The sequence below is a fragment of the Uloborus diversus genome, chromosome 8 (genome assembly GCF_026930045.1).
Source record: "Uloborus diversus isolate 005 chromosome 8, Udiv.v.3.1, whole genome shotgun sequence".
Lineage (NCBI taxonomy): Eukaryota > Metazoa > Arthropoda > Arachnida > Araneae > Uloboridae > Uloborus > Uloborus diversus.
This window is the reverse complement of record NC_072738.1, coordinates 26,514,810-26,541,829: the sequence shown is the minus strand read 5'-3', so window position 1 is coordinate 26,541,829 and position 27,020 is coordinate 26,514,810. Positions and strand designations below refer to the sequence as shown.

The following is a 27,020-nucleotide window of genomic DNA, read 5'->3' as shown; positions in this document are numbered from 1 at the left end:
ATTTGCTAATAACTTTTCATAGTTTTAAAATATGAATAAACAACAAATAATTTATCCAAGAAATACAATTGGAGTTTCTTTGATAGAAAATAAATAAACATATGTCCCCTTCCCTTAAACTTTACGGAATACCAATGTTTAAAGCATCTAACTGTTCTTGAATGCTCTCCTTCACAGGTTGTGTTATTGCGTCTGCAAGCTGTAGCTTCAACCCATTTGTAACAAGATTAACAACAGATTCCATCAAGTAGTCCCAAGTCCCTAAGCCCTGAAGATCCAACCACACATGTCTAATGTCTTTAACATAAAGAGTGTCCAACTCAAGACGGCTCCCGGACTTCAGTTGCTGCTTGAGTCTCACGAATCCTTCAACGTCTTTCACTTGAATATCCATGGTTCCACTAGTTCTTACTCCCATAACGTCAGCGAACCATGAATAGTTACCAGTCAAGTTGTCGAATCCAAAATCTGCTTCGAGCTCAAAAGAATTGTTTTCGAATACAGTCACGACATCTCCGCGTCTGTTGATAGTCGACAGCCCGTGCAAAGTTCCGTTGTACATACCGATTTCTCCCCTTGTTGTCATGAAAAGAATTTGCCTTTCATAAACTTCTTTCAAATTGGGCAACGACATCGGCTCCATCTTTCTCTCCACCATGAAGGCTGAAGTTCGCTCCAAGATATTATCCACCAGATTTGTTGAGCCAGGACCCATGAAGCCATCAGGTAGTTGCTCGAACAGAACATCATCAAACTGGTGTTTTAAATAGGAACTAAGCTCGCTAAGTAGAGTGGGTTTGAGTTCTCCAAGTATCATCTCGCTTAGTTGATTTAAAAGGCTGTTGGATATGGAACCCCAGGCTCCTCCTCCCATAAGGTTCTCGAAATGCAGACTTATATCTTCAACCACGCTGTTCAGCTGGATGTCCCCCATTGCTAATTTTCCTGCTGGAGTTGTTTCGATGAGAGAATGCCCGGTGAGAATAATTGAAGTCATATTCATCCAGAATGGACCTTCTCCAGATATTGGGAAAAAAGTCACTGTCCCATCTAGGTAATAATGTCCAACAATGCTCAAGACTGGGAGGAACATTTCTGCTGAAAGATTCATCTGAGCAAGGCTCATCGACACTTTTTTCACGCGAAAGTCCTTCAGGCCATACAACTGCAGTTCTGTGAACATGCCGAAAACTTTGGTGATGAAGCCGTCGCTGGATATGTTGAACGACGACAGCGTCGTCGGATCCACGACATTTTCCGTCAGCAGAGCGTTCAAGTCCACTTCTCCAGACTCCGACCTGGCTTCTCGCAAAAAATCTCTGACTATTTTAGTAGGATCTGAATTGCCAGTTTCTCTCGGAAACCGATGCCTCTTGCTGTCATCTAAAATAAAATGAAAATATAAATATCAATGTTAAAAATATAAACGTTGCAATACTGAGCGAGCTATAGTATGTACTAGTTGGAGAATGGTATTTAAGAAGTCCATAGTCAACCACTCGAACTGAATATAAGTCTGCGGTGTATTTCACACACGAATAGTGTTATCACGGAAAAGTTGAAATAGGAATAGCAATCGAAAAAGCATATTGAGACATTTTTTGTCATAAAAGTATTTGCCCTCGTGTCTCCGTTATCGAGATATAAAGTCTTAATGTCTGTCGTAATTTTAAGAAAGTGCCAAATTTGAGGACTTGGCGAGAATTTGAAGATACCAATTTCTCGCTTACGATTTTATCGTTTGCATGTGATAGCACAGCCACCTGGAAAGCGTGTGAAAAATGTCTCTCATTTATCAATGAAACTCGCTACATTTTGGCGAGTTTTCTCATAATCTGGGCATTCCTTATATTTCGACAACGGAAACACAATGGCAAATAACTTATGCATCCAGGAACATATTTTATTATGCTCTTTCAAATGCTACTAATTTAAATATTTTTTTCATTATTACACCATCATATGGTTTCCTGATGTGAACAAGACTTTGTTTTCTGTAAGCACTGTAATAGTTTTATATTCATTTACAATTTACTTTAACCACAAAAGCACCATTTCACACATGATTTGAAACATTATGATAAGTAAAATATTTTCTACACAAGTAATCGGAAACAAGTGCTGATTCGTTTTTGGCGAAGAAGATCGAACTAAGAGGGGTTAATCTCCGTCATAGCCGCCGCGAGTTATATTCAGCTTAATTAATTTAACAATGTGACAGACGAATTAAATTTAAATATTTTCACTCGCAATCGGCTCAAGAACGGCCGAGAATTCGAGATCGAAGATGCTTAAATATTCGAAGTTTGCCAAAGGCACCCTTAAGCCCAATCTCATTTCTGGCTTTAATTACCGGAGACATTAATTAAACCCCGAATTAGAGTTGTTTCGGACTTTTTCATTGAAAACATATTCTTTCATTCAAAATATTGTTATCAATCAAAAGAATGAGTTTGTCTGCTTACAGTGGAATTTGTTTGGAAATTCTAATTTATATTACTTGAATCACAACCACACTGTAAAAAAAAAAAAAAAAAAAAAAAAAAAAAAAAACGGGTTTTCATCTTTTCCCCTTAAAATCAAGTATCTTCGAAAAAAAGTTTCCTAAATTGTTACAAGTTGCTCAAATGCAGACTATTCACTGTTGTGAAAAATATTTTTAGCTACCAGTTTAGAGATTGAAAGAGCGTGTTTATTAAATGTATTAGCTCTTAATTAGTCCTGTTCAGTCTGTACTAAGCTCCCAGTAAGAGCGAATAAATCACTGAATAGCTGCAGGGATATGCTTGGTAATTACTGCACAGACTTTAGCCATTTGCTTTAATGCTCCTGAAGCTTTCTTGGTATTTGAGGAAGGTTCTCGATAATTCAAAGTTTATAACTCGAATATTAGTTTATCTCAAAGCCTTCATCGGGTCCCAAACTCTTGAGGCTGTCGTAAAAACTTCCCATAGCTCGAACTACCAATAATTCGAATGTTTCAGCCGGTCCCTCGGGACTTCAAGTTATCGAGAGTTAATTGTACTGTACATCAAACCTAAATATTTTTTCTAGAACGTTCCCGAGACATGACTGGCTTTAACAGGGGATATTTCCTGATTCTTCATAAAATTTCAAGGATAATTTCAGGAAGGTTACTGACTTTTAGTGGAAAACGTTCCTGTTTTTTGTTAGGTATGTTACTGGCAGAAATTGGGCACATCAACTGCCCATCATTTTCCAGGAACGTTTCTGAATCGTTTTTACAGTGCAAATCTATCATCTAAAGGATTTAAGCAACACCACAAAGACAGATATTTGAGAAATTCATGCATTTAGAAAAAAATGTGAGTTTTTTTTTTCTTTAATATAAATTTTAAACTTCTCACACGGTTGGAGTAGTTTTGCTACTGTGTGGCAGACATCGCAAAATTCTCAAGTATCTGTTATCTTTTTCTTTTTGACAAGAAATAAAATACATGAAAATGATTTTAGTACAGAGGCAAGGCTATACTTGAAAATGATTTTCAATTTACTCTCGTGATTCCGCTTTCACGTAAAAATACTGATTTTTTCCATGGAGTTCGATAAAAACACTTTTGCATTTTTAATTAAAGTGGATTATTTTAATGTTATCATTATTTTAATATGGATTTACAAAGTACGAATTCCACGGGGAAATTATTTCGCGCCAATTTGCTATCTGAAATACTCAAATTTGAAATGACGTCAGAACTGATTAGTTGCGATAATACGTAAGATGCAAGAATTCATCAGACGTGGAAGAAAGTTTCGTGATAACAAAAGCATACAAGTTTTTTTTTTTTTTTTTGATACAACCTCTCCCACGGATCGTTGGAAATTGTTCTTTCATCAACTTGAGCCCAGTTGTTCATTGCTGAAATTTAGTCGAACAAACAATCTATCAGTTTAACTAGGGGTTCTCAATTTTTCAGGCTCTACGTCCTCCTTTGACCACTTAAATGAGGTCACGCCCCCTCCCCCTGGTACGTTTAATTTCAAGTAGTAGAATAGGAAGCTGAAGCTGACTAGGAGAACTGAAGCTTGTGATAAAATAAAAATCTAGATAATTACAATGCACAAAATTTATCATTGCAAAATAAAAAATATTTTAACACATAATTATTAGAACATATGAAATTCAAGAAGCAAAGAAAACAGGGGTGCACACACCCCTTCCCCAAGAGCAAGGGTGCACCTCTCACTATATAGTACGAAGCTCCCTCCGAAGAGCGAAAGCGCCCCTAAAAGAGACAAATAACCACTCAAAAAATCTCCTCTAAAAGTTTCGATGGCGCAGCCTGCGCCATGCTCCCCCCAAGCAAGCACTCTTGAAGAAAAACAACACGGTTTTTCGTAAATGAAAACTAGAATGAGTAAGGAAAACACTCGATTCTAAATTTTCTATGAACCACGAGAAAACTGCATCAATTGTCGTTTCATAACGTGTGGTTCTTTCCCATTTTGAACTCTCACATCCCCCGCACGTTTTCTCTCACGCCACGCTCTTGTTCTTTCTGAGCCTGAATTAGGCACATTCATAACAAAATTGTACATTTTAATGAAGAAAATATGTTTCAAACAACTAGAACACTGAAGAATACTGGTACTGCTTTGATTTTCACACGTGTAAAAATGAATGCTCTGTTGATAACCAACAATTGTACTCGGTGATCGCTATGTCTTAGTACACGCAACCACGGACAGAAAGAAAGAAAGCGGGAAGAGCGCACGTGCGTCTTTTCGTCACACAAAAACCAGCAAGGTTATTTCCGTCCACGCAAAAATGTTGGGGATCAGAATTTCAAAGTCCTCACATAAAAATTCTCACTTCAATAAATACATCCCCCCCCCCAATGTTATCTAGGATGTTAGTGAGGTTGGTATGCACCCATCAGTCACTTTCACAACATTAATGAGAGGACTGAAAATATTTAATATTCGCATGTGACCACAAAATTGAATAAATTACTGTTTTTACTATTTGTTTTCTTTTATGTTTTTAACTCTCGCGTGCTCCTCGAGGTTATTCTACGCTACGCCACAATGGTAAATTCCTCTCCCCCCCCCTCAACCCGAAATTGAGAATCGCACCATTCGTCATTCAGTAGCACAGCTAGAATTATATCCTGCGGTTTACCCCGCCCCAGTGGATATAATCCCCTGCACTCATTTTTCAATTTGTCAATTTACTTTGTCGTCTCGGTTTCATTGAAAAATGAATTTTAATCTAAATATAGCAAGGTCATTTAAATCGTCATGCATAAGTAACAACGAAAAATATTGCCCAATCCTTAAATGGAACCAAACCAAATCTTTTATCTGGTGCGTCTGATAGCAAAGATAAGATTTCATTGAAAAGAGGAATAGTTTGTAAATCATCCAATCATCACATGTTTTCCATGCACAGAAATCTTTTTATCCAAGTAGAAAATACTTTATTCGTGGTTTTGACGATTAATTGACAACGCATTCTTTTATTTTATTTCGAAACAATATTTGACTGCGTCTCAGATTTTTCCGGAGTTGGTGGTGACTGAATGTGACAAAATTCTTTGAAAGAGATGGCTGTAAAAAATGAACTAAAATAAAAATAATAATTAAAAAAAAAAGAGTTTTTGACATCTTGAGTTCAACTCGTCTTTCACAATATCCCGAAGGTTTGTAGGCGTATGTGTGTAGACGTGTACGTGTGTGTGTTCTGGTGTGTGAGTGTGTGCAAGTGTGCAGGTGTGTGTACAGATGTGTGTGTGTACACGTGTGTATGTGTGTGTAGGCGTGTGTCTGTGTGTGTAGGCTTGTGTATGTGTGTAGGCGTGTATATGTGTGTGTAGGCTTGTGTATGTGTGTAGGCGTGTGTATGTGTGTGTGTAGGCGTGTGTATGTGTGTGTAGGCGTGTGTATGTGTGTGTGTGTAGGCGTGTGTATGTGTGTGTGCAAGGCATAGACGCCACCGCCCAGGAGTGGTTCCACTGGCAGAAGCCGGTGGACAGTGGAGTTTGCAAAGTTAAATTTTAGGTTCAAGTTAAACCTTGAATGAACGCAAACAATTTGTAACCATGGCGACAAAAATGTATCCTCTTAATAAATATTTAAACAACGAACCAGACTTTTTCTCTTCGTCATGGCAATCTGAAAAATCAGAGCAACATCAATTTTTGGTCAAGTGAGGATAATAAGCAATTCGTGATTGCTCAAAAAATTAAAGAAATTCTTTGTGAAGCTGATTCATTTTTAATCGGTTTGGATGAAGTATTTTTGACCAAGAATAAAGAAAAGAAGAAAAATCGGAATCTCGAGCAACTGCTGAATTGAATATCTACTACTTGCTGTTCAGAATTAGATGTCTGGGAGCAGACCAGAAACCACAGAGCCCAAGTTTTGCGTATCCCAGAAATAGATGATCAATTAATTTTGCTTGCTCATCATAAAAAACATGATACGACACAGAAAGAGTTTAAACGAGCTCAGAACTGAAGTTGATTAAAATCTCGAACTCAGAGGTTGTTTCACACAGATATATATGCTATTCTTTTCTTTTTTATTTGTAAAAGCTCATTCTAGCGTGTGTGCATACTTTTAGTAAATTACCGCATGATGTAAAAGATTTATCCGCATTAATTTTAACTCGATTTTCTCGACTGCTAGGTTACGTATTTATTTACATGGCATAGTATTTTTACGATCAGTAATGTTTCTTCGTTTCTAGATGTAAACATGAAAATGTTCTGGCACAGTAAAAACAATTCAGAAACATTCCTGGAAAATAATGGGCAGATCAGATAATGTGCTCAATATCTGTAAGTAAAATGCCTTGCAAAAAACGGGGATATTTTTCGCTAAAATTCAGTTACCTTCCTGAAATTATCCTGTAATCTTTCTGAAATTATCCTGTAATCTTTCTGAAAAATTCAGCCTATCGTGTCTCCGTGACCTTCAGAGAAAACTTAGGTTCATTTGATATAATAGCTTGGCACCTTACTTATTTACCAAGAAATCGCCAAAAGCATTCCTGCAAATATGGCCAATGGCTACAGCTGGGATAGAATTGCAAGCGAGTGCCAAGCATCTATCTCACCTTTGCATAGCTACGGAATCCAGAGACTTATTATTCGTTCTGTTTGGGAGTTTGACAAATTGGGACGGGCTTTTATCGAACAGAAGCCGATACACTTCATAAATACGCTCAGTTAATCTTTAAACTGGGAGCTAAAAATGTTTTTCAAGACAGCGAGAAGTGTGCATTCGTGCACTTAGTAGCAATTGAGGGAACCTTCTGTTAAACATACATGATTTTCACAGAAAGTGGATGAAAACCTGTGAAATCCCGAGATTCCACGGAAATAATCAGTAACGTTTCGGAATTTTTTTTTACAACTGTGCAGAGCAATGATTTGTTCTAATATTATTTTCATCAGTACAAACCAACTTTTTTTTTTATTTACATTTCAGCTTTTGTGTAAGCAAGCGGGCAGTTTCACTTTATTCAGCATTTTTTACGCATTTTCGCCTTAGCTTTGGCCATGGTTGCAATAATGCTTTGGGAACTTTCGTAGTAAATCAGGAAGGTACCAAGGTATTACTTAACGCCTGCAGTGTTGCCCGATTGGGGGAAATTTCCCCATTTTGGGGAAATCTGGTGATCTCTGGGGAAATGAGTTTTGAGGGGAATTCTTTGGGGAAAAACTTTTTTTCTTGGGGAAAACCTGGGGAAAGAAAAAACTTCGGGGAAAAAAGAATTTTTTTCGTATTGAGATTCACGATAAGAAGTAGTAGTGTTACATTGTTTGTATTAAACATCGTTGGCTTAGCCTTAATCAACCCTATGGAATTCGCATTTCGCATTATGTGGAATATTATGCTACGGAATTCGCATTAATGTTCTGCGTGAGTAACTAGTTGATACGTGAAACAGGTAAAAATAAGTGTGATGAAGAATGTTCTTGAATAAATATATAAAAAAATCATAGTTTAAATGTACATACAGAAGCAGAGTAGTAAATGAAAGTAGGATAGAAAAACATTTGGCTATTTCTTATCTTTGGGTCAGACGCTTGAATTTATGACTAGTGGCACCCGCACGGCTTTGCCCGCAGTAGAAAATTAAAAGGTGTTTTGGTTCCCCTGTAAATTTACAAATAATGCATGATGAATTTCTCGCCAATTGGCTTGTCCACGTCACGGTTCCACGTTATGATAGCTTGGTAATTTACTCGTCCATCTTATGATAATTTTGTTTGGGAAAATGTTCTTAAAATTGGAATAGAAAAAGAACAAAATCGAATTTTCGAAAAATCGCTTCGAGGTGCACACTCCTACAAACTAATTTTGTGCCAAATTTCATGAAAATCGGCGTAACGGTCTAGGCGCTATGCGCGTCACAGAGGTCCAGACAGAGACTTTCAGCTTTATTATTAGTAAAGAAGATAAAGAAAGATAAAGATAAAGAAGGCAAAAAAAAAAGTGAAAATGGGAAGAAAAAAAAAGTTGGCGAATTTTGTAAGAAAATTTGGCTATTTGGGGGAAAAAAAAATTCAAGAGATAAAAATATTAATGGATGTCGATTCATTTTATAAAAATATTAGTAGAAAAATAATTTTTGAATTTGGGGAATTTTGATAGAAAACATCGCTTTTTGGGGAAAAGTAGGAAGGGAATTGGGGAAATCTGGATTTGACCATCTGGCAACACTGAACGCCTGTTTAAATATTTTTTAAAGGTCGAGTTGTTCCAGAGACATGACTGACTTTCATCGGGAAGATTTCTTAATTTTTCAGAAATTCCAGGATAATTTCAGGAAGGTTACAGACTTTTAGCGGAAAACGTTCCTGTTTTTACTTCCTTTTGCCAAAAAGCAAGTACTGTATTCGCGAAAAAAAAAAAAAAAAAATTCACTAAAAAATCGGCCCTAATTTCCATTTTGCTCGCCCTCCGAATGAATATTGAGCTTTTTTTCAACCCGACCACACGTGGATATATGTCTAAGAACGTATAGACACCTGAAATATCAATAATGACGATACCCGAGTTAATTGCAACGAGTTTTCTCATGACGTATGTATGTGTGTATGTGCGTATCTATGTCGCATAACTCAAGAACGGTATGTCCTAGAAGGTCGAAATTTGGTACGTAGACTCCTAGTGGGGTCTAGGTGTGCACCTCCCCTTTTGGTTGCATTCAGGTGTTTCTAAAGGGGTCTTTTGCACCTTTTTGGGGGGGGAATCATTGTCAATTTTGATGCAAACATCAGGTCGTATTTTACTGTATAACTGCTTCGAAATGATTGTAATTCGAACTTTTTGAAATGCGTTACATTGAAAACAGGGACAATGAACTGCAAAAAGAAATGTTCTAAATGTTGTCATGGTGGGAGAGTTTCGAAGATGCTTAATTTGAAAATAACTTAAAACTCCGTACTCCGGACAAACTGGGATTAAATCCAACAAATCGAACTAAATGGAAATACGAAAAATCCAAGTCACCTAGTGGGGTCTAGTTGTGCACCTCCCTTTTTGGTTGCATTCGGATGCTCTAAAAGGGTCTTTTACACCTTATTGGGGAGGGGGTTAATCATTGTTAATTTCAATGCGAACTCAATGGTCTCATAATTTGGCAAACACTTGCAATATATCGTCAAGCTTTTGGTCGCCAACTTGGCGACAAATTTGGCGTAGTTTTTTTTTATTTTATTTTTTATATATAAATCTGGTTTTAATTTGGCCACTATTAGCAATATTTAGAGAGTTTATCATTGAAAAGCATTAAAATTGCCAATATTAGGAAAATTAATCTGTATAAAACATAGACTGAGACTTTTTTTTTTTTTTTTTTTTGCTTCGGTTAGCAACAAATTTAGGGTGAAAATATTCGAAGTGTTTCTTTGCTTACTCCAAGTCCAAGGCACTATTATCATTAAATTAGCGTAAAAGGGAGTCAGGTGATGCGCACGCACATCAGCTCGTTTGCAAGATATGTTTCTGGCAAAAAGTGGGCACATTAGCTGTCAATTATTCTCCTGGAACGTTCCTGTGAATTAATTGTAAATTGTGCGTTCATGCTCGTTATTATGTAAAAAAGCGGAGTTTCATTCTGCCATTGAGAATTTTACATTGCCATTGAGATTTTCACCCTTCCATATACCGAAAATTCAAGTTCGGGGAGACTGGATTCAGCCGTAAAAATGTAAACGCAATAAATGTAACGGACTGCAAACGAAATGATTTATTAGAAGCACTTTGAAAAAAGAAAAAGTTTGATCAATCCGTGGAACAAGGTCTGGATCTACGTACTCGTACACCTCACACTACCGGAGGGGGGGGGGGGGGGGACCACTGAAGGAGCCTGTGGCTCTTAGTGTGGCATACAAATCCAGTTAGGGGCTCTGCTAGTTTTTTGCAGGGGGCCCAAAATTTACAGGTCCGGGCCTGAGTGGAACTAAATAGTCTTTTTAAAAAACTTTTTTTATATAAAATAGCTAAAATATTTCAAAAAAAAAAAAATCTTGATTAAAAGATCACTTTCTTAGCGTCAGTTTACAAATTCCATTTCATATCATAATTGCCTCAGTGCCAGCGGGTATAAACAGCGCTATCATTTGGAATCAATGGACATAAAAAAAGACGGGAGAATGTTATCAAGCTTTAAAGAGGAACTACAATATCTGGAGATAAACAGCAAGTATTTTTGTATTAAAAAAGTGAGCAGGAATTTTATTTATGATAGCATTTTTTCATCAAGTTTTTTGGGGCATCACATTTTTGTTTCCGTAAACATGCGGTATGTCCTATTTGTAACGTGGCGGCGTTCAATGGATCTGCGAATGCAATAACACAACTAATTTCTATATGAAAGTTACCTTACACAATAAACCTTACATTGCTAACTAATTTCTACACATTTAAGCAGGGATTTTAGGCATCTATGCCTAAAATACACCTCTATGTTATTCTTCACCTCTCGTGGGTTGAACTTTTGCTGCAACTCTCTCTCTCTCTCTCTCTCTCTTTCTCCCCCCCCCCCCCCTGCTGTTTTGAAAATACTGAGTGACTTTGGGAAACTGCTCTCTCTATGAAAAAAAGACTGAAATCAATCACATTTGTTTCCTATATTTGGAGCACCATTAAATTAATTGTGAAACTACGGGTGAGCCAAATATGAAACGATAGTTGATAAGCATCCGTAAAATTTGGTGGTAATTTCAAATTTGAGGTAGCATTGCTGGTTGTCCTTTGAAATTTAAAGTAAATTCGATGATATTTAAGGTAGACCGGAGCACGTTTACGCACGGGGCAGGTATACGCAGTGCCCTTTTTTCATAACGAATTATACCTGCCGAGAGCATACAGTCATAACAGCTTGATGCTGCTCCCTAGCAAATATATTCACAAGTTTTTGAGCATCAGTCGAGCTTCGGCATAGCATGCAAAGGATAATGTGTTTTGAGAATTGTATTTATATGAACTGAATTATTATTTTTTTTTTTTTTACTCATTAAAAAAATTTTCAAACTTGGCGACGGGACAAGTTTAAGCGTTGAAGTCTGAGCACCTTTACGCACGTTTTTACTGTGTCTTACTTCTAAATGTCCCTTGATGCTTTTTTTGCTCTGAACTATCTCAAACCCTTTTAATACTTTCAGACTATTTAGTTTTTAAAATTACCATTTAATTTTTAACTAAGCTACAATTCGTATCTTATAGCTTACAATCATATAGTGCTGTCTTCATACCCCTTCAGCCTTAACTTTTATACACTATTCAGTCTGTAATAAATTTGCTTTGTTTTAACGATGGTAAGACATTATGTTCAAAGCACTAACAGAACCACGTTAAGTGTCAAAATAAATAAGCGCAAACGTGCCCCGTGTCCGAGGCAAGTTTACGCAACCGACTTGGTCCGAAAAAGATTTTTTTTACGGATAAAAACACAAACCGAGCAACAACTAAATATACCAATTTTGACTCCATTAACTGCTTCATAAAACCGTAATGTCTAAAATTTCCTAAATTAAAACATAAAAATTAGAAAATTCATTGAAAAAAATCCGCGTAAAGGTGCTCCCGTCTACCCTACGATGATGGTGTCTACAGTTCACAAAACCAAATAGAACTGCAAGCGAGCTTTACAAGTCTCGTTTCATTCTTTTACAAGCATTTTGTTTAAAAAAATGAAAGTGTGCCAAACCAAGGGCGACCACGAAGGGTGTCTAATGGGGGCAGACTGCGCCACTGAAATTTTTAGGGGAATGTTTTTAAGGGGTATTTTTAATTTTTAGGGATCTCATTTTGAGGAGGGTATAGGTTGTATTATTTGAGGGAGTTGCGCCATCGTTCTTTGGCGAGATGCACCCCCCCCCCAGCCAAAAACAATACAGTTTTAACCTAAGTTTGGTACATAAACAGGGGAGCCATGATGAGAGGTCACTGTGACCTCCATTTTTTTTTAATATCACCCTGCGAATTTTGTCTGATGAAACTAGTACTGCAATATTGCATTTTTTAAAAGGATGTCTAGTTGTCTCTTCTCATTAAATGTAAGAGATGTGAGATGTGATGCTCGTATTTTATCATTCCGTAAAATTCGGAGTTTAATTCAAAAAAAAAAAAAAAAATTATCACCCCCCCCCCCCTCTTTCAATAAACAAATATATAAATGAGTTTAAGCAGGGCCGGATTTAGGGGAGGGCTGGCGGGGCTACTGCCCCGGGGCCTCCACAACAAAGGGGCCCCCACAATAAATTTTTTACAAAATATCCAAACTTTCACGGGTCGAAAATATCGGATATATACATGTATATTTCAAAATATTCGGATATATATCAAAGTATCGGATATTTTCGAAAATATGACCTTTTCGAACCTTGATTAGAGGCCTCCACTCCTTCGTTGCCCCGGGGCCTCCACACTTCCAAATCCGGCCCTGAGTTTAAGGTTACCTTCCACTTAAAACAGTGTTCAGCAGTTTCTATTAATGCGACAAAGTTTATTGCCCTTTGAGCCCATTATTTCTAAAATGATTGGAAGATGTTTGACGCTTCTCTTTAAAATCAGACCAAGTCAACCGATTTCTGGACATGTTTTTCGCGAAACGCATGGTTGGGAACACTTGTTTACACCTAAGTAAAAAGTAGTTAGATGTTTTACTTCCTTGTGTTAAGTAAAGGAAGCATTGTTTTCACGAAAGAATTTTCACTCTAGTTTAAGTCTTTTCCAATTAAAATTTCCATTGAAATAATTCTGACAAGTTGTTCAACACGTCCGTACATACAGTTAAAAAAGTTCTCGTCAAAATGCATGAGAATTTCCTGAAAATGATGTAGTATAGGGAAACTGGTGTACATTTACATAGAATTAAAAGCATAAAATCTACAAAGATTTTTAAAAAACGAGAGAGAATACAAATAATTAAAAACAAGAAAATTATACAGATTTTTTGCGCTAACACAGACACTCACTGCAAATTTAAAGAAATGTATATGTGTGTGTAGGCATGTGTGTTTGTGTCTGTGTGCAGGTATGAGTATGTGGGTAGTTGTGTGTATGAATGTGTGTTGGGGGGGGGGTATGTGTGTGTAGGCATATGTGTTTATGTCTGTGCAGGCATGAATGTGTGGGTAGTTGTGTGTATGTGTTTGTGTGTGTATGTGTTTGTGTATGTGTGTGTAGGTGTATGTGTGTGTATGTGTTTGTGTGTGTGTAGGTGTATGCATGTGTGTTGTGTGTATATGTTTGTGTGTGTGTACGTGCGTGTATGCATGCGTGTAAGTGTAGGATATGGACGCAACCTGGAGATGGTTTTCGCAAGAGGAGCAGCATCGTGAGGCGGCCGGTCGACGGTGGTGCTGCAGAGGGTGGCGGTGGGAAAATAAAATCATAGGAACCCCCAAAACAGTCAAATGAAAGCAATAAGCAATCGTGATTGCTCAAAAAAAACCAAGACTCTGTAAATTAACTGAAACAAACGCATCGAAACTCCTTCGAAATAAAATTTTAGTTTCAAAAAGAAAAAAAAAAAGAAAAGAAAAACGCTATAAATAAAAATTAAAATAACATATTTCGTAAACTTAACATTTACGCAAGTCAGAAACAAATATGACTGAAATTAAAATGAAATGAATTCAAAGCGCAAATACTTTTACCAGGGCTGCGGACTTCGTTAAAAAATGACCAATACCCGGCTCTGACTCTGACTCCTAAAATTTTAGGGCCTTCTACTCAGACTCCCGCTCCTGTACCCCTAAATCCGCCTGACTACTCCGAGTCTCCTCAGGTTTGGCAGAAACACAACAGATTTGGTGGGAAAATGAGCAACACCGGTTCTTGGAATTTTAAAACCTTTTAATGCCTTAAAATCATTCCGACTCCAACTCCGACTTACGCAAACCCTGTTTTTTACTGTGACATAATGATTGTTGATAGAATTTGCTTTTATTTTATTTTTTAGTTTTAATTAATTTATTTAAATTTTGGCAACGATGATAATTAGTAGGACATTTGGAGAGTTTTATTTTTTACTATCGGTACCCACACGGCTTTGCCCATTGTAAAAAATTAAAAGGTCACTTTATTTGCCTGTATATTTACAAATAATGGATGATGAATTTATCACCAATTTGCTATGTTCATTTTCTCGTCCACGTTATGGTAATTTGCTCTTCCACGTTACGGTAATTTACTCGTCCACGTTACGGTAATTTACTCGTCCACGTTATGATAATTTGCTTTGTAAAGTGTTTTTAACATTGAAAAAGAACAAAATTGAATTTTCAAAAATCGCTTCTAGGTGCTCATCCCTATGATACTGTGGGGCCGATTTTGACCTTCTGCCCCACAATACGAACTAATTCTGTGCCAAATTTCATAAAAATCAGTCGAACGGTCTACGCGCTATTTGCGTAACAGACATCCAGAGATCCAGACATACAGACTTTCAGCTTTATTATTAGTAAAGAATAATTTATTTTACTTTTGGCAACGATGATAATTAGTGTAGAAAATTCAGAGAGTTTTAATTTTTATCAGAAAAAAAAAAAAAGAACTGTGCAAACGATTTTGTCGAAAATTAATTATTTGAGAAGACATTTTATTATTTATTTTCTAAAGTATACAGTAGGCGCCGCTTAATGTGATCACGGTTAATGTTATCATTCGTTTAATGTTATCAGAATCACGAAGTCCTGGAACACTTATATGTTAACACACGTTAACATGATCAGCGTCTTCGTTTATTGTTATCACTTTTTCATTAACTTTCAATTTTTCCCCGGTTTTTGTTCCTCAATTAACAGAAATACATAGGCAAACCCTGACGAGACTAACTTTCTGTGTAGGATTTTGTGCTTTTTAATAGCAGTTCAAAATTTTTCTAGGAATGAAGCTACAGAAAGTTCGCCCCCAGTGACCACTGACTCCCCCTAAGAAAACTTTCTTTTGCACCTAAAAAAATTTAGTCGCTGGACATGGCATTGATGTAGGACCTCCGGTTGTTGCCATTGCTTTGTAAACTATTAAAGAACAGTGTCGAGATTGAAAACAAAGCGAAGTTAAAGTAAAATTTAAACAACAAGCAAAACCATGCTGGAAAAGATAGAAAAGCTGAATGTGCTTTGAAACTGGTTTACGAATGTCAGGGAAAACGGTCATATTTTACTTCACCTATTACTATGCGATTAAAAATTGCATAGTTTAGCTTTAACTTTTTATAATGCAGATATTTCCATTCTGTTAATTTTAAATTTATAATTTAAAACCGCGTTCAGTTGAGTCATTGTGATTTTAATTTGAGGTTGCCAAAATAAATGCACCTAAATCATTATTTTGTTTCTCCTGGATTCTTTTCGGTTATTGTTATCAGTCGGTTATCAAATTGTATTTGTCCCAAAGTGATCACATTAAGCGGCGCCTACTGTACTTTTTTTCTTTTTTTTTAATAAAATTTATTTATTTTATGAGCCATTTAATTTAAAATCTTTTATTTTCCTTCCCTTCTCTTTCCTTTTCTTTTTTGAAAACGCTTTAAGATTTTTTTGTGGAAAAAAGCATTTTACCTTTTTCGTTGAAAAGGTGCTATCTACTATGCATCTATTTCATCAGATGAGAGAGGAAGATTTTGTATTTAGAAGTCTGCTTAACATCTTAAAAAGATACGTTTGAAATAATCTGCACTTTTAGCTAATGGGGTCGGTTCCAAAATTTTAAAAGTATTTTTTTCTGAAAGAGCATACTTAAAAATATAGAAACTGACCATTTTTTAAATAATTTGACTAAGTTTAATATTTTTTAAAAATTACTTAAAGCGGCACGCTTTCATTATTTACGCTTCTGCCGATGACATCACAAATGATGATATGCCATTCACTGTTGCCATTCAGAAGAGCAAAATATTTAATTCGCATCTTTACTCACGTGTACTGGCAACGATATGGTTGATAGCAAGCGTAGAGGCAATTTTTAATTCGCTTCTTGATTATCATAACGTGGAAACGCAGTGAAAGGTGCACCAAAGGACATCATTTGTGACGTCATAAAGCCACGCCTTGTTTGAAAAATTGGACATTTTAAAAAATTTATTAAAAAATTACTGTTGGGAAAATGAAAGTATTTTCTGGATCCATGTTATTTTATTTATTTATTTATTTATTTATTTGCTTATTCTATCAATTTCTGTGACTAAAAGTAGTATTTTTGACTGAAGGAAACAACCCCATTAAGAGAATATTGACCAGATGTTGGAAAGTCGACAAAGCATACGGGAAAGTAGGCTAGTTTAGTTCTGGACGGAACTTCTTGTTCTGTTTATTACTTATTTTTTGAGACACATCATAGACATTACGATATAATATTTAAAAAAGTATTCCGTTAAGTGTGCTCGAATGGCGCCATACTTGAACTGTTATCGAAGAAAGCCTACAAATGCAGCAGATGAAATATTTCCGAGTTCGATTAATCTCGAGTCACCCCCTATTCTGTCATGAAAAAGAAGATAAAACTCTTCATGTTCTGTGCGAACACCGGATGTGCCATTGCTGGGTGTTTTTTTTTTTTTTTTTTGCAAAGGTATTTTATTCTACATCACAGGCTCTCAAGTATCGCAGATGCATGAGATTGGAGAGCAAAAATAGAATCAAAGAAACAATGATAACAAATTTATAAATATAAATCGAACCGTAAAATTATCAACAGTAAAACAATAAAAATACAACGATTCAAAGGAGCAAAATTGCGCATAAATTCATGAACTACCAAAGAATAAGAATTCAGTCACTAAATATCCCATCATCATCTCGCTGGCACACCAACGGGGGTGCCCCCCCCCCCAAGCTCAATGGCACAAATCCCCCCCCCCCCAAAAAAAATCTCACATTCAAATAAGGAAAAAGATAATACTTTTTAGAGCTTCTAATTCCCAGGCAAATTAACGGGAGGAGGTAGGGGGGGATAATGCTAACTACTGCCATCTGAACCGAAATGTTGTTGGATTATTGACTTGTCTCACCTCCCAAAGGTTACAATATGGCCCTTGAGTAAAAAAGTTTAGAGATTTTTTTTTTCAAACGTATAAAAAAATACAGAGATAGTGGATTCACCTTTTCTGGTTTGGGATGGAGTCATTACTGGATGTACGCAATTTGAACCTTGCTGAAAGTATAATATTCAGTCAGATAATGTGGTCCAGGGGTTTCTCCCCCGGAAAATTTTTGAAATTGTAGTTATAAAAACACAGTTTTAAACGATAATTGGAAAGGTTAGGTGGTTTCGATTGGAAAGATTCGGTGGTCCCTCCCCGGTATTTTTTTCGAAATGCAATGCATCAAAAAAGCAATTGCATACACTCTTTCGTTATGTAAGAGAGAGTGGGTGGGTTCGGGGGCTCCCCCTGAAACATTTTTAAACTTGTAGCTCTAGAAACAGTTTTAAACCATCTGTGGTAATGTTAGGTAGAGTAGAGATTCGGGAGGTCTCCCTCGGAAATTTTTCGAGATTGAAGTCTTAAAATCGCGATTTAAGGCTATCTATGGTTAGGGGACAGGTAGTTCTGTGAAATTGAAGCTCCAAAATTGCAATTGTAGCCGAAATTTGTGACGTTAGGTAAAGGAATTTTCGGAAGCACTCCTCAAAACATTTTTCGAGATTGAAGCCCTGAAAACAAAATTTAAGACGATCTTTAATGATTTTGACGAGAGTTGGGTAAGGCAGAGGGGCGCTGCACTTAAATTTTTGACCCTGTTGCTTTAGAAACGTAATTTTACAAATACAAATACAGATACAAAAGTGACGACCAGAAACAGGTTCTGGGCCCAGCCAGGCTGGTCCTAGTCAATTTACAATCCCCAATGAAGATCAATGGCCCTCTTAAAACTATCTACTCCCTTGCTCATTACCACTTCTTCCGGTAAACTGTTCCAAGGTTCCACTACCCTGCTAAAACAATAATATTTCCTAATATCCATGTTAGCCTGAGATTTAAATAGCTTAAATCAATGACCCCTTGTCCTGCTTTCCGTGCATCCCCGTAACCTTTTTTTCTTTTTTAATAAATTTAAACAACTGAATCATGTCCCCTCGGTCTCTTCTTTGCTCAAGACTGTACATTTTTAGCATTCTAAGCCTGGAATCGTAGTCTAAAGGAGACAGTCCATTTATTAGCCTTGTAGCCCGCTTTTGAACCCTTTCCAATACATTAATATCTTTCTTAAGATAAGGAGACCAAAACTGAACAGCATACTCCAAATGAGGTCTTACCAAACTGCTATATAAGGGCAGAAGAAACTTCTTTAGATTTGTTTGAAATAGATCTATTGATAAACCCAAGCATCTTATTGGCTTTGTTACTAGCTATGCTGCACTGTTGACTAAATTTTAAATCCTGACTTATTAAAACGCCCAGATCAGTAACTTTTTCGCCTGACTAATGACTGAACATTGCAAATAATAACTTGTACACTTATTTCCATGCCCTAAATGTAGCACTTGCATTTCCCAACATTAACGGCCATACCCCATTTATCAGCCCACTCCGTAATATGATCTAGATCCTCTTGCTGCTGATTTGCTTGTTCTTCATTATCAACAATTCCCATAACTTTGACATCATCAGCAAAACAATTCATGTTCCCAGAAATATTTTTATGAATATCGTTCATAAAAACAATGAACAAAACAGGCCCTAACACTGATCCTTGAGGAACCCCGCTTAAAACCTCACTCCATTTAGAATAATTTCCCCTTACAACTACCCTTTGTTTCCTTCCAGTCAGCCAGTTTTTTACACAAATGAAAGTTTTTCCCTCCTATTCCTATGTCAGCTAATTTGCTAAGTAGAGCAACATGCGGTACCTTATCGAAAGCTTTTTGAAAATCAATGTAAACAACATTTACAGGCTTCTTATTGTCTAAAGCCATGGTAACTTTGTCATAGAAATGTAATAAATTAGTTGCACAAGATTTACCTTTCCTAAACCATACTGAAAACTAGTCAATAGATTATTAGTCTCTAAATAATTTACTATCTGAATTTTTATCAATGTTTCAAAAATTTTGCAAACCACCGAAGTTAGACTCACAGGTCTATAATTTCCCGCACTCCCTTTAGACCCTTTCTTAAAAAGCGGTATAATGTTAGCCAGCTTCCAATCCTCTGGCACTGTCCCCAAGTTATAAGAAGCATTGAAAATATTTACAATTACATCTGCTAATTCCTCTGCACATTCAACTAAAATTTTCGGATAAATATTATCTGGGCCTCGGAGCCTTAGTTTCTTTAATATTTTTCAAATAGTAAAACGTCATCCCTGAAAAATACTAAGTCCCTCAAGCTGTACTATGGCTTGTGTCTTGCTGGTGTTAACTGTTCAGATACAGTTATCGTTAAAAGCACTCGAAAAAAAGTTATTACGAACATTAGCAATATCACTTTCGTCCCGAATTAAAATTCCGTGCTCATCAACCAGTGGCCTAATATGACTATTTCGAACTTTCCCCGAATTAGCGTACGCAAAAAACCTCTTAGGATTCCTGTCTATGTTATCTGCCAGTCTTTGCTCCAACTCTCTTTTCTGAATCCGTACCAAATACTTAAATTTACGCCTTGCCTTACAATATTGGAGCCTATATGCACAGTGACCAGTTTCTTTAAACCTATGAAAAGCGGCTTTCTTGTAATTTAGAGCGTCTTTGGTTTCCCTGGAGAACCACATCGGCCAAATTTTTGTGTTGACACCCTTTCTCTTAAAGGGAACATGATCCCCAACCGCTTTTGCTAGATTATCCTTAAACTCTGCCCATTGAAGATTCACATCGCTATTGTCCAATCCGGAAGAAAAAACTGCTTTCAAACTCTGCCTAAGTGCCACAAAATCAGTATTTCTGAAATTGGACACAAACCTAAAATTCTCTACTTTGTGCATATCAAATTTAATCCCAAACCTAATACTGTTTGTGGTCACTATCTCCACTGTGTTCCCCTACACATAACCCTTGAACAGAACTTTCCATGTCACAGAAAACTAGATCCAAAATCACGTCCGGTCGAGTACCCTGTGTTACCATTTGATCTAAGAAACAATCACCAATTACTTTCAATAATTCCTCTTCTCTGCTATTACTGCGGTAAAAACTATTCCAATCAATTCCTGGAAAATTAAAATCTCCCATTATGATGACTGACCCCTTGCTTGAAATGTCACTAATAATACTAAACATCTGTTCATCTTGACTCTGGTTTAAGTTGGGTGGCCTATAAATGTTTCCTAAACGTAATATTTTGCCCTTATTGCTCATCAGCTCCAGCCAAATCATATCAATCTCATTAGGTTTATCATTAATTATCAATTCATTACAAGTTCAAGTGTCACTGACATAAAATAAAAACCCACCACATCTTTTACCTACTCTATCTTGTCTAAACAAATTATACCCAGCAATAGATGATAAATCAGCATCATTTTCGGTAGCCCATGTCTCGGTAACTCCAATAATATCCAACCTCTCGTCTATTATTATGCTTTTCAACTCTTCGATCTTGTTCCTAATACTACGAGCATTGATATAAAAAACCTTAGGTAAGCCCATCTTACTTTCATTTAATGCTGGGAGAATATTTGAATCCCAACGGTTAAAATCTTTTCTCTTATTAGCCATCCTATTTTCGTTTCTGCTAAAATCCCAATAATTAGTACCCTTTCGAATTCTGCTCCTTAAACCATGCCCCCCTCCCATTTCAACTTACTACCAAACGGCAGGACCTTGAGGGTAACGGATTTAGATAAAATCCTAGATATAGGTCAATTCCCATTAGGTATAAGTCCAGGTAAAGCGGTTTGGCTGCATAAGCCCTAGTTCGGTAGCCGCGGGGGTCCGAAGTTGGAAATTTGAACCAAGTATTGCAATGGAATTTCTTTCAGAATTATCATTTCTACCCCTTTTTTCTGCTCTTGTACTGCAGTATGCAGTGGCGGCTCGTGCCTTAATTTAGCGGGTGGGCTCGCTGTATAAAATTTTCACAATAATATTTATACAGATAAAATGGAGAGAACTGCAGTTAGTAATGCTGGACTTGCAGTTTTTTTATTTTGAACTTCTCTTCTAGCGTCAAAGTTGAAATTGTTTAGAAAAATATCCACTTGAGCATTTTTATTATAATTTCAAGGTAAACAACCAAAATTTAAAGACACCCACCCCATGCAACTAGTAATATACAACACACAGCATTAATCAAACTACTACATTACACTTTTGATGCCAACACGATCACATGATCACGCAGCAGCATTAACTTTCGTTTTAGCATGCTTCCTTATGTCAAATTATGAAAAAATTGGTAACTATTTTCTTCTAGAAGAACAAACAGTTTCCTCAATCGCCAGTATATTCTTCATATATCAAAATTAGAATTAAATTCAATTTTTATTGTGTGAAACTACATCACAATACCTAGGGGTCACATCCCATTCAACGCACTTTTTAAAACATTTAAATAAAATATGTAATTCCTTGGAATATTTGTATGCGCTTACTTATTAGCCAATAATTAATTTTCATGCCTGTTAAAAAAAATCAAAGCAGTGAAGAATATTTCAATTTTTTAAAAGTATAAATTTTGAGACCTTAAGTTCAAATTATGGTTTTCATTATCGCGGATCGCGATAGGAGGAGTTTCTTTTTTCTACTAATGGCTTTTATCGCAACCATAGTTTGAATTCATGACATCAAAATTCAAATGGATGCAAGGGGATGGATGTTGGATGTTATGTGCTTGATACTATTTTCACGTAAAAAGGATTGTGTAAAATTGTGAAGGTCGATAATAAATAATTTGATTCCAAGGCACATGAATTCCTGCATTATAAGAATAAAAAAATAAAATCAAAGGCAGACGTCATTCAACGGTCAAGTAAAAACTATAAGCAATTCGTAATTGCTCAAAAACAGTTCGAAATCGATAAAAGGCGCATCTAGTATGAGTGACCTAACGCTAATAACTTTTTAAATAATTCAACTAGAGCGTTGAAACTCTCTTCATAAAGTTTGAAACAATCTGAAGTTTTAAAATAAACAATAAAAAGAAATCGAATAGTTTGGTCATTTTTGAGGTTATGTGGCCCTACGTCTTTAAGTACTTAAAAATGCAGAATTGAAGAATTAATGCTAATTATTAGAATTAAAAAGCATTGGAAGTAAAAGGAGCAAATATTACTAAATCTTGAGACAAGCAGTAATTTAAAATAAACAAGTTACACACTTAACAAAGCACTCAGGGTTAACAACAAAGAAATCAGCACAATTTAGGCTTAGCTTCAAAGAATAGAAAAACACTTTAAGAAAGCAAGTAAATCAAAAATAAGACTTAAAAGCATAAAAATGCTTAATTATATGATAAAATACATTAAAGATACTGAAACTAAAGCAGTAAAAATAAACAATTACAGTAAAAAAATCACTTATCTCTGGAGTTGCAAAAACTCTCAACAAAAATTTTGATACATCTTTGGTATTGTTAGTGGAAGGAAAAGTTCGGGGGCATTCACCCGGCAATTTTTCGAAATTGAAACTTTAAAATGACTTCTGTAGATTGTCTTTGAGTGTGTAAAGAAGAGGGAAGGATTCAGGGGCTCTCCCCATAAATTTTTCGAAATTGCAGTTCTGGAGACGCAGTTTTAGATGACTCTTGACTCTTAATGACCAAGAGGGCGTTTTTCGGGCGTTACAGTGGAGGCGCTCTCCTGGAAGTTAACCGAAATTGAAGTCGCATATCCAAAAAAGATGGGTCACACACACAAGTACACTATGACAGACATTTTTCGGAAATCCTCAAAATTGATTCAGTTATTCAGCTCACATCGAAATTCGTAACTCGAGAACTTCCACGAATCTAATACTTCCTTTAATATTGTTACAAATCCTGTAAATAGTAATTATTGTAGGAACGTAACCTGTAAATAGTTTCCCGTAATGAATATACAACCCCTTTTTCATTCGGCTAAAGTATACGACCCCTATTTTCTTTCTTTTCATTGATAACGGTCTACTACTTTATAGAAGCGTGTGGAATATTTGAGAAATTTCTTTTCGGTGTATTTAAGCCGTTAGCGATGGATAAACAGTTAGTTCCGATTGAGATTTCGAACTGAGTGCATTTTTGCTCTGTTTATAGCGAGGCATTTCGCTGTGTTGTTTTCGTATTTGGAAGTAAATACGTGTGTAAACGTTGAGTTTACGGTGTTGTGTGATAATTGCTTAATTGCTGATGAATAATTTAGCAGTTGTTGACGATCTTTCCTGTACATAGTGTAAATAAATTTCCTGTGTTTTTATCAAGAACTGTGTTTTTATTTCAAGAAAGTGGAAGTCGCACCGAATCCGTTACAATATATACATCTTAGATATAGAAAAAAATAAAAATGATTTAAGAAAAATAATTAAAATACCTTAAGAACAAATTGTTCTACTTCCAACAGTGAAACCTAACATCATTGAAAGCTTTATAAAAATTATCTAATGATAAATTGGAAGAACAGTCAATTTTAAAATGGTAGAAAAAATGAGAGTAAAGTGAAATGAAAAATTCTATATAAACTGAAGCTAATTTATGAAGAGAATATATTAATTCTCAAGTTATTGGCTAAAAAATATGTTATTCGAAAACTTCAAAACTAATTTTTAACGATTGTTTTGGTGCAAATGAATCCATGAAAGGGTAGAGCATAGTGGTCAAAATTCTTACAAACAATAAATAAATAACAGGTAAAAAAACAATTTAAAAACTTTTTATTTTAGCCATTTTTGACCTCCTTCTCATCACTGCTACACGTATTCCTTATACTGTGCTGCTTCAAGATACATTAATATAAATAAAACAAAGAATATATGTGCATATATGTATGCATATTCCCGATACAAATCCAGTTTATGTCGGATCTCGACCAACTTTGACAGGGATATAGTTGGGCATCCAACAACAAACGTAGATGGATTTTCAAGCGGCAAAGAAGTACCGAACCGTTGGATTTAGTTTTAGCACCTTAAATGGCATTAAAAGGCTCTTTCTACCTGAAATAATTATCCGATCGGTTCGATTTTAGTCTCATTCGAAAGCCCGCAAAAAACGCCCGGAAATAGATTTACGTACTTCCTTCGGATTTCAAAATCAGTCTGTAAAATCAAAGGAGAGAAAATTATACGCATTTTTAAGTAAAGGAACATCAATATCAAATCGGAAGTTTATCGTCTACTGCGAGCTCAGTTTTAATTATCGTCAATAAAATCATTGAGAAGAAAGAACTGTTGTCATTTTTTTTCTTCTCGACTGTGGAGAAATAAAATGCTTGCTTTTGGTATGAGGCTTTTCCTGTAATTAGAGGAAAATTTTCCCTCTCTGGTTATTTTTCCGCGATTCAGTCGAGAAATTTTACAGATTTTTTTTTTCTTTTTCTTTTTTTTTAACCCTGATTGTTAAACACGCACCACCTTGCTTAAATTTTCGAGGTAGATCTTGCAAAGCCGGGTGACGCAGCTAGTTTATGATAAATTAAAAAGAAATCATATTTCTTCCCGACTTCAACATTTGTTGTTCCGGATATTTTTAAAATAATAAACAACCTCAAGATTTTGGCATGAACTACATGATTTAAATATTTTCCACTTCATTTTACATAGTAAAGGAAGTATTGTATTCGAGAAAATTTTTTCACTTAAATATCGGTTTAAATTAATTTTTTTCTCACCCCTGAATGAAGAGTTAATCAACACGAGTTTTCTCATGACGTCTACATGTATATAAGTATGTATGTGCGTTTGTATCTCGAATAACTCAAACACGTATGCCGTAGAAAGTTGAAATTTGATATGTAGACTCCTTGTGGGGTCCAGTTGAGCTCCATCCGTTTTGGTTGCATTCGGATGCTCCAAAAGGGGTCTTTTACACCTTTATGGGGGAAAATCAGTGTTGATTTCAATGCAAACTTTAGTGGTGTTACAATTTGGCAAAAAATCGCCATGTTTTTGGTCGCCAAATTAACGACAAATTTGAAGAAAAAAAATATTTTTCGATTTTTTTTTTCAATTTGGTACTTTTGGCGATATTAAAAGAGTTATCTATTGAATCACGTTAAAATTGTCGATATTAGGCGCTGTAATCTCTGTAAAATTCTTTTCGCATCGGTTCGCTACAATCTACTTCATATTTGTAATGCTTTTTAATGTGAGTGACGCGCACGAACACGAATCAAGTAGAGGTTATGGTATTAGTGTTTTTCTGAAAGTGTTTATTAAATACCACATCAAAACATTTTATGAATTTAAGAAACATTTGAGGCAGTGAGAAGTAAAGTGATGTAAGTGTCAAAATTGAAAATTTGGAGATAATCAGCAAATGGTAAGAGAACCTCTCCTCTGCTACAATCAGCCCTGGTTCAAAAAACTTTTCAATGAAACCGAAACTCAAAATGGGAAGGTTATTGGGGCGCTGGGAGCAATGGACGTCGGGAACATTGGGCGCCGAGCACATTGGACCCAATGTTCCCCGGCACCCAATATGCCCGGCGCCCAATATTCCTGGCGCACAAAGTGCTCGGCGCCCAAAATGTTCCCGGTGCCCAAAATGTTCCCGGTGCCCAAAATGTTTCCGGTGCCCAAAATGTTCCCGGTGCCCAAAATGTTCCCGGTGCCCAAAGTGCTCGGCGCCCAATGTTCCCGCGGCGTCCAATCTTCCTATGATCGGAACTTTGAACGCGTTTAACTCAAAACTTGAAACGCACTTAAATCCCTTTTGCTTCTCACTGACGGAAATCTGAAAAATCAAAGCAACATTAACTGATTCTTATACATATATTAGCAAGTTAAGATGCTATGAATTAAAACTTAAGCTGCATGGGAAAAAGGGTGAACGTCCCCATCATCTCCTCTGCTTTTGAGGAGGGCATCTCTCAGGCAGAAACCATTTTTATAATAAAGAGAGTAAAATCACTAAACAAGTTTGTCAAAAGTTTTAACGTTGTATGAAACACATGACTAAATAAGTAACATTTTAAACTATGTACAACGAAAATCTTACCTTTTATAATACTCAAAGCAGCAACAAAATATACAATCGTAATAAAAGTAAAGGTAAACAAAATAAAATTCATTGTAGAGAGTGTACAGATTACAAAGACGAAGAATAAAACTGAGTCGAGCCCATCCTGTAATCTAGGAAAATGTATCAATAACAAATAGCAATCTATGACCTCTGAGGTCAAAGAATTGACCTTTGTACAAGCAGTGGACAGCTGCTGTTTTGTGTGACGTCAGTCTGGAAATCAAAACCTTTTGTTTTCGGAAATCAGGAGCAAACCTTTGCTCCCAAAACGGGATTTTGTAAAGAGTTGATGATTTAAATAATTTGGATGATTGTTTAGCATATAGCGTCCATTTTACGTTTTCAAACTTTTAGGGGAGAGTTTAATTTACGGAGCTCCTTTATGAAGCAATATCTATATCGTGGTTCAATTTAAATGGTTTTCTTTTAAATATGTTCTCATTTTACC

At 36.0% G+C, this 27,020-nt stretch overlaps 1 protein-coding gene across 1 annotated transcript; it reads right to left on the bottom strand.

Annotated features, from left to right (window-relative positions):
• On the bottom strand, positions 1-26,680 carry LOC129227726 (uncharacterized). The gene is made up of 2 exons (XM_054862329.1): positions 26,549-26,680; positions 1-1,383 (listed from the first exon to the last, which is right to left on the bottom strand). The coding sequence occupies exons 1-2, from the start codon at positions 26,619-26,621 to the stop codon at positions 122-124; spliced, it is 1,335 nt and encodes a 444-aa protein (XP_054718304.1). The 5' UTR covers positions 26,622-26,680; the 3' UTR covers positions 1-121.
• Between the last annotated feature and the right edge of the window lie 340 nt (positions 26,681-27,020).

Bases quoted from the DNA above. Each gene is read 5' to 3' on its own strand.
- LOC129227726 (XM_054862329.1), bottom strand. From the start codon at position 26,621: ATGAATTTTATTTTGTTTACCTTTACTTTTATTACGATTGTATATTTT. The intron at 1,384-26,548 runs GTAAGATTTTCG...ATTTTATTTTAG, and splicing joins TGCTTTGAGTATTATAAAAG to ATGACAGCAAGAGGCATCGG.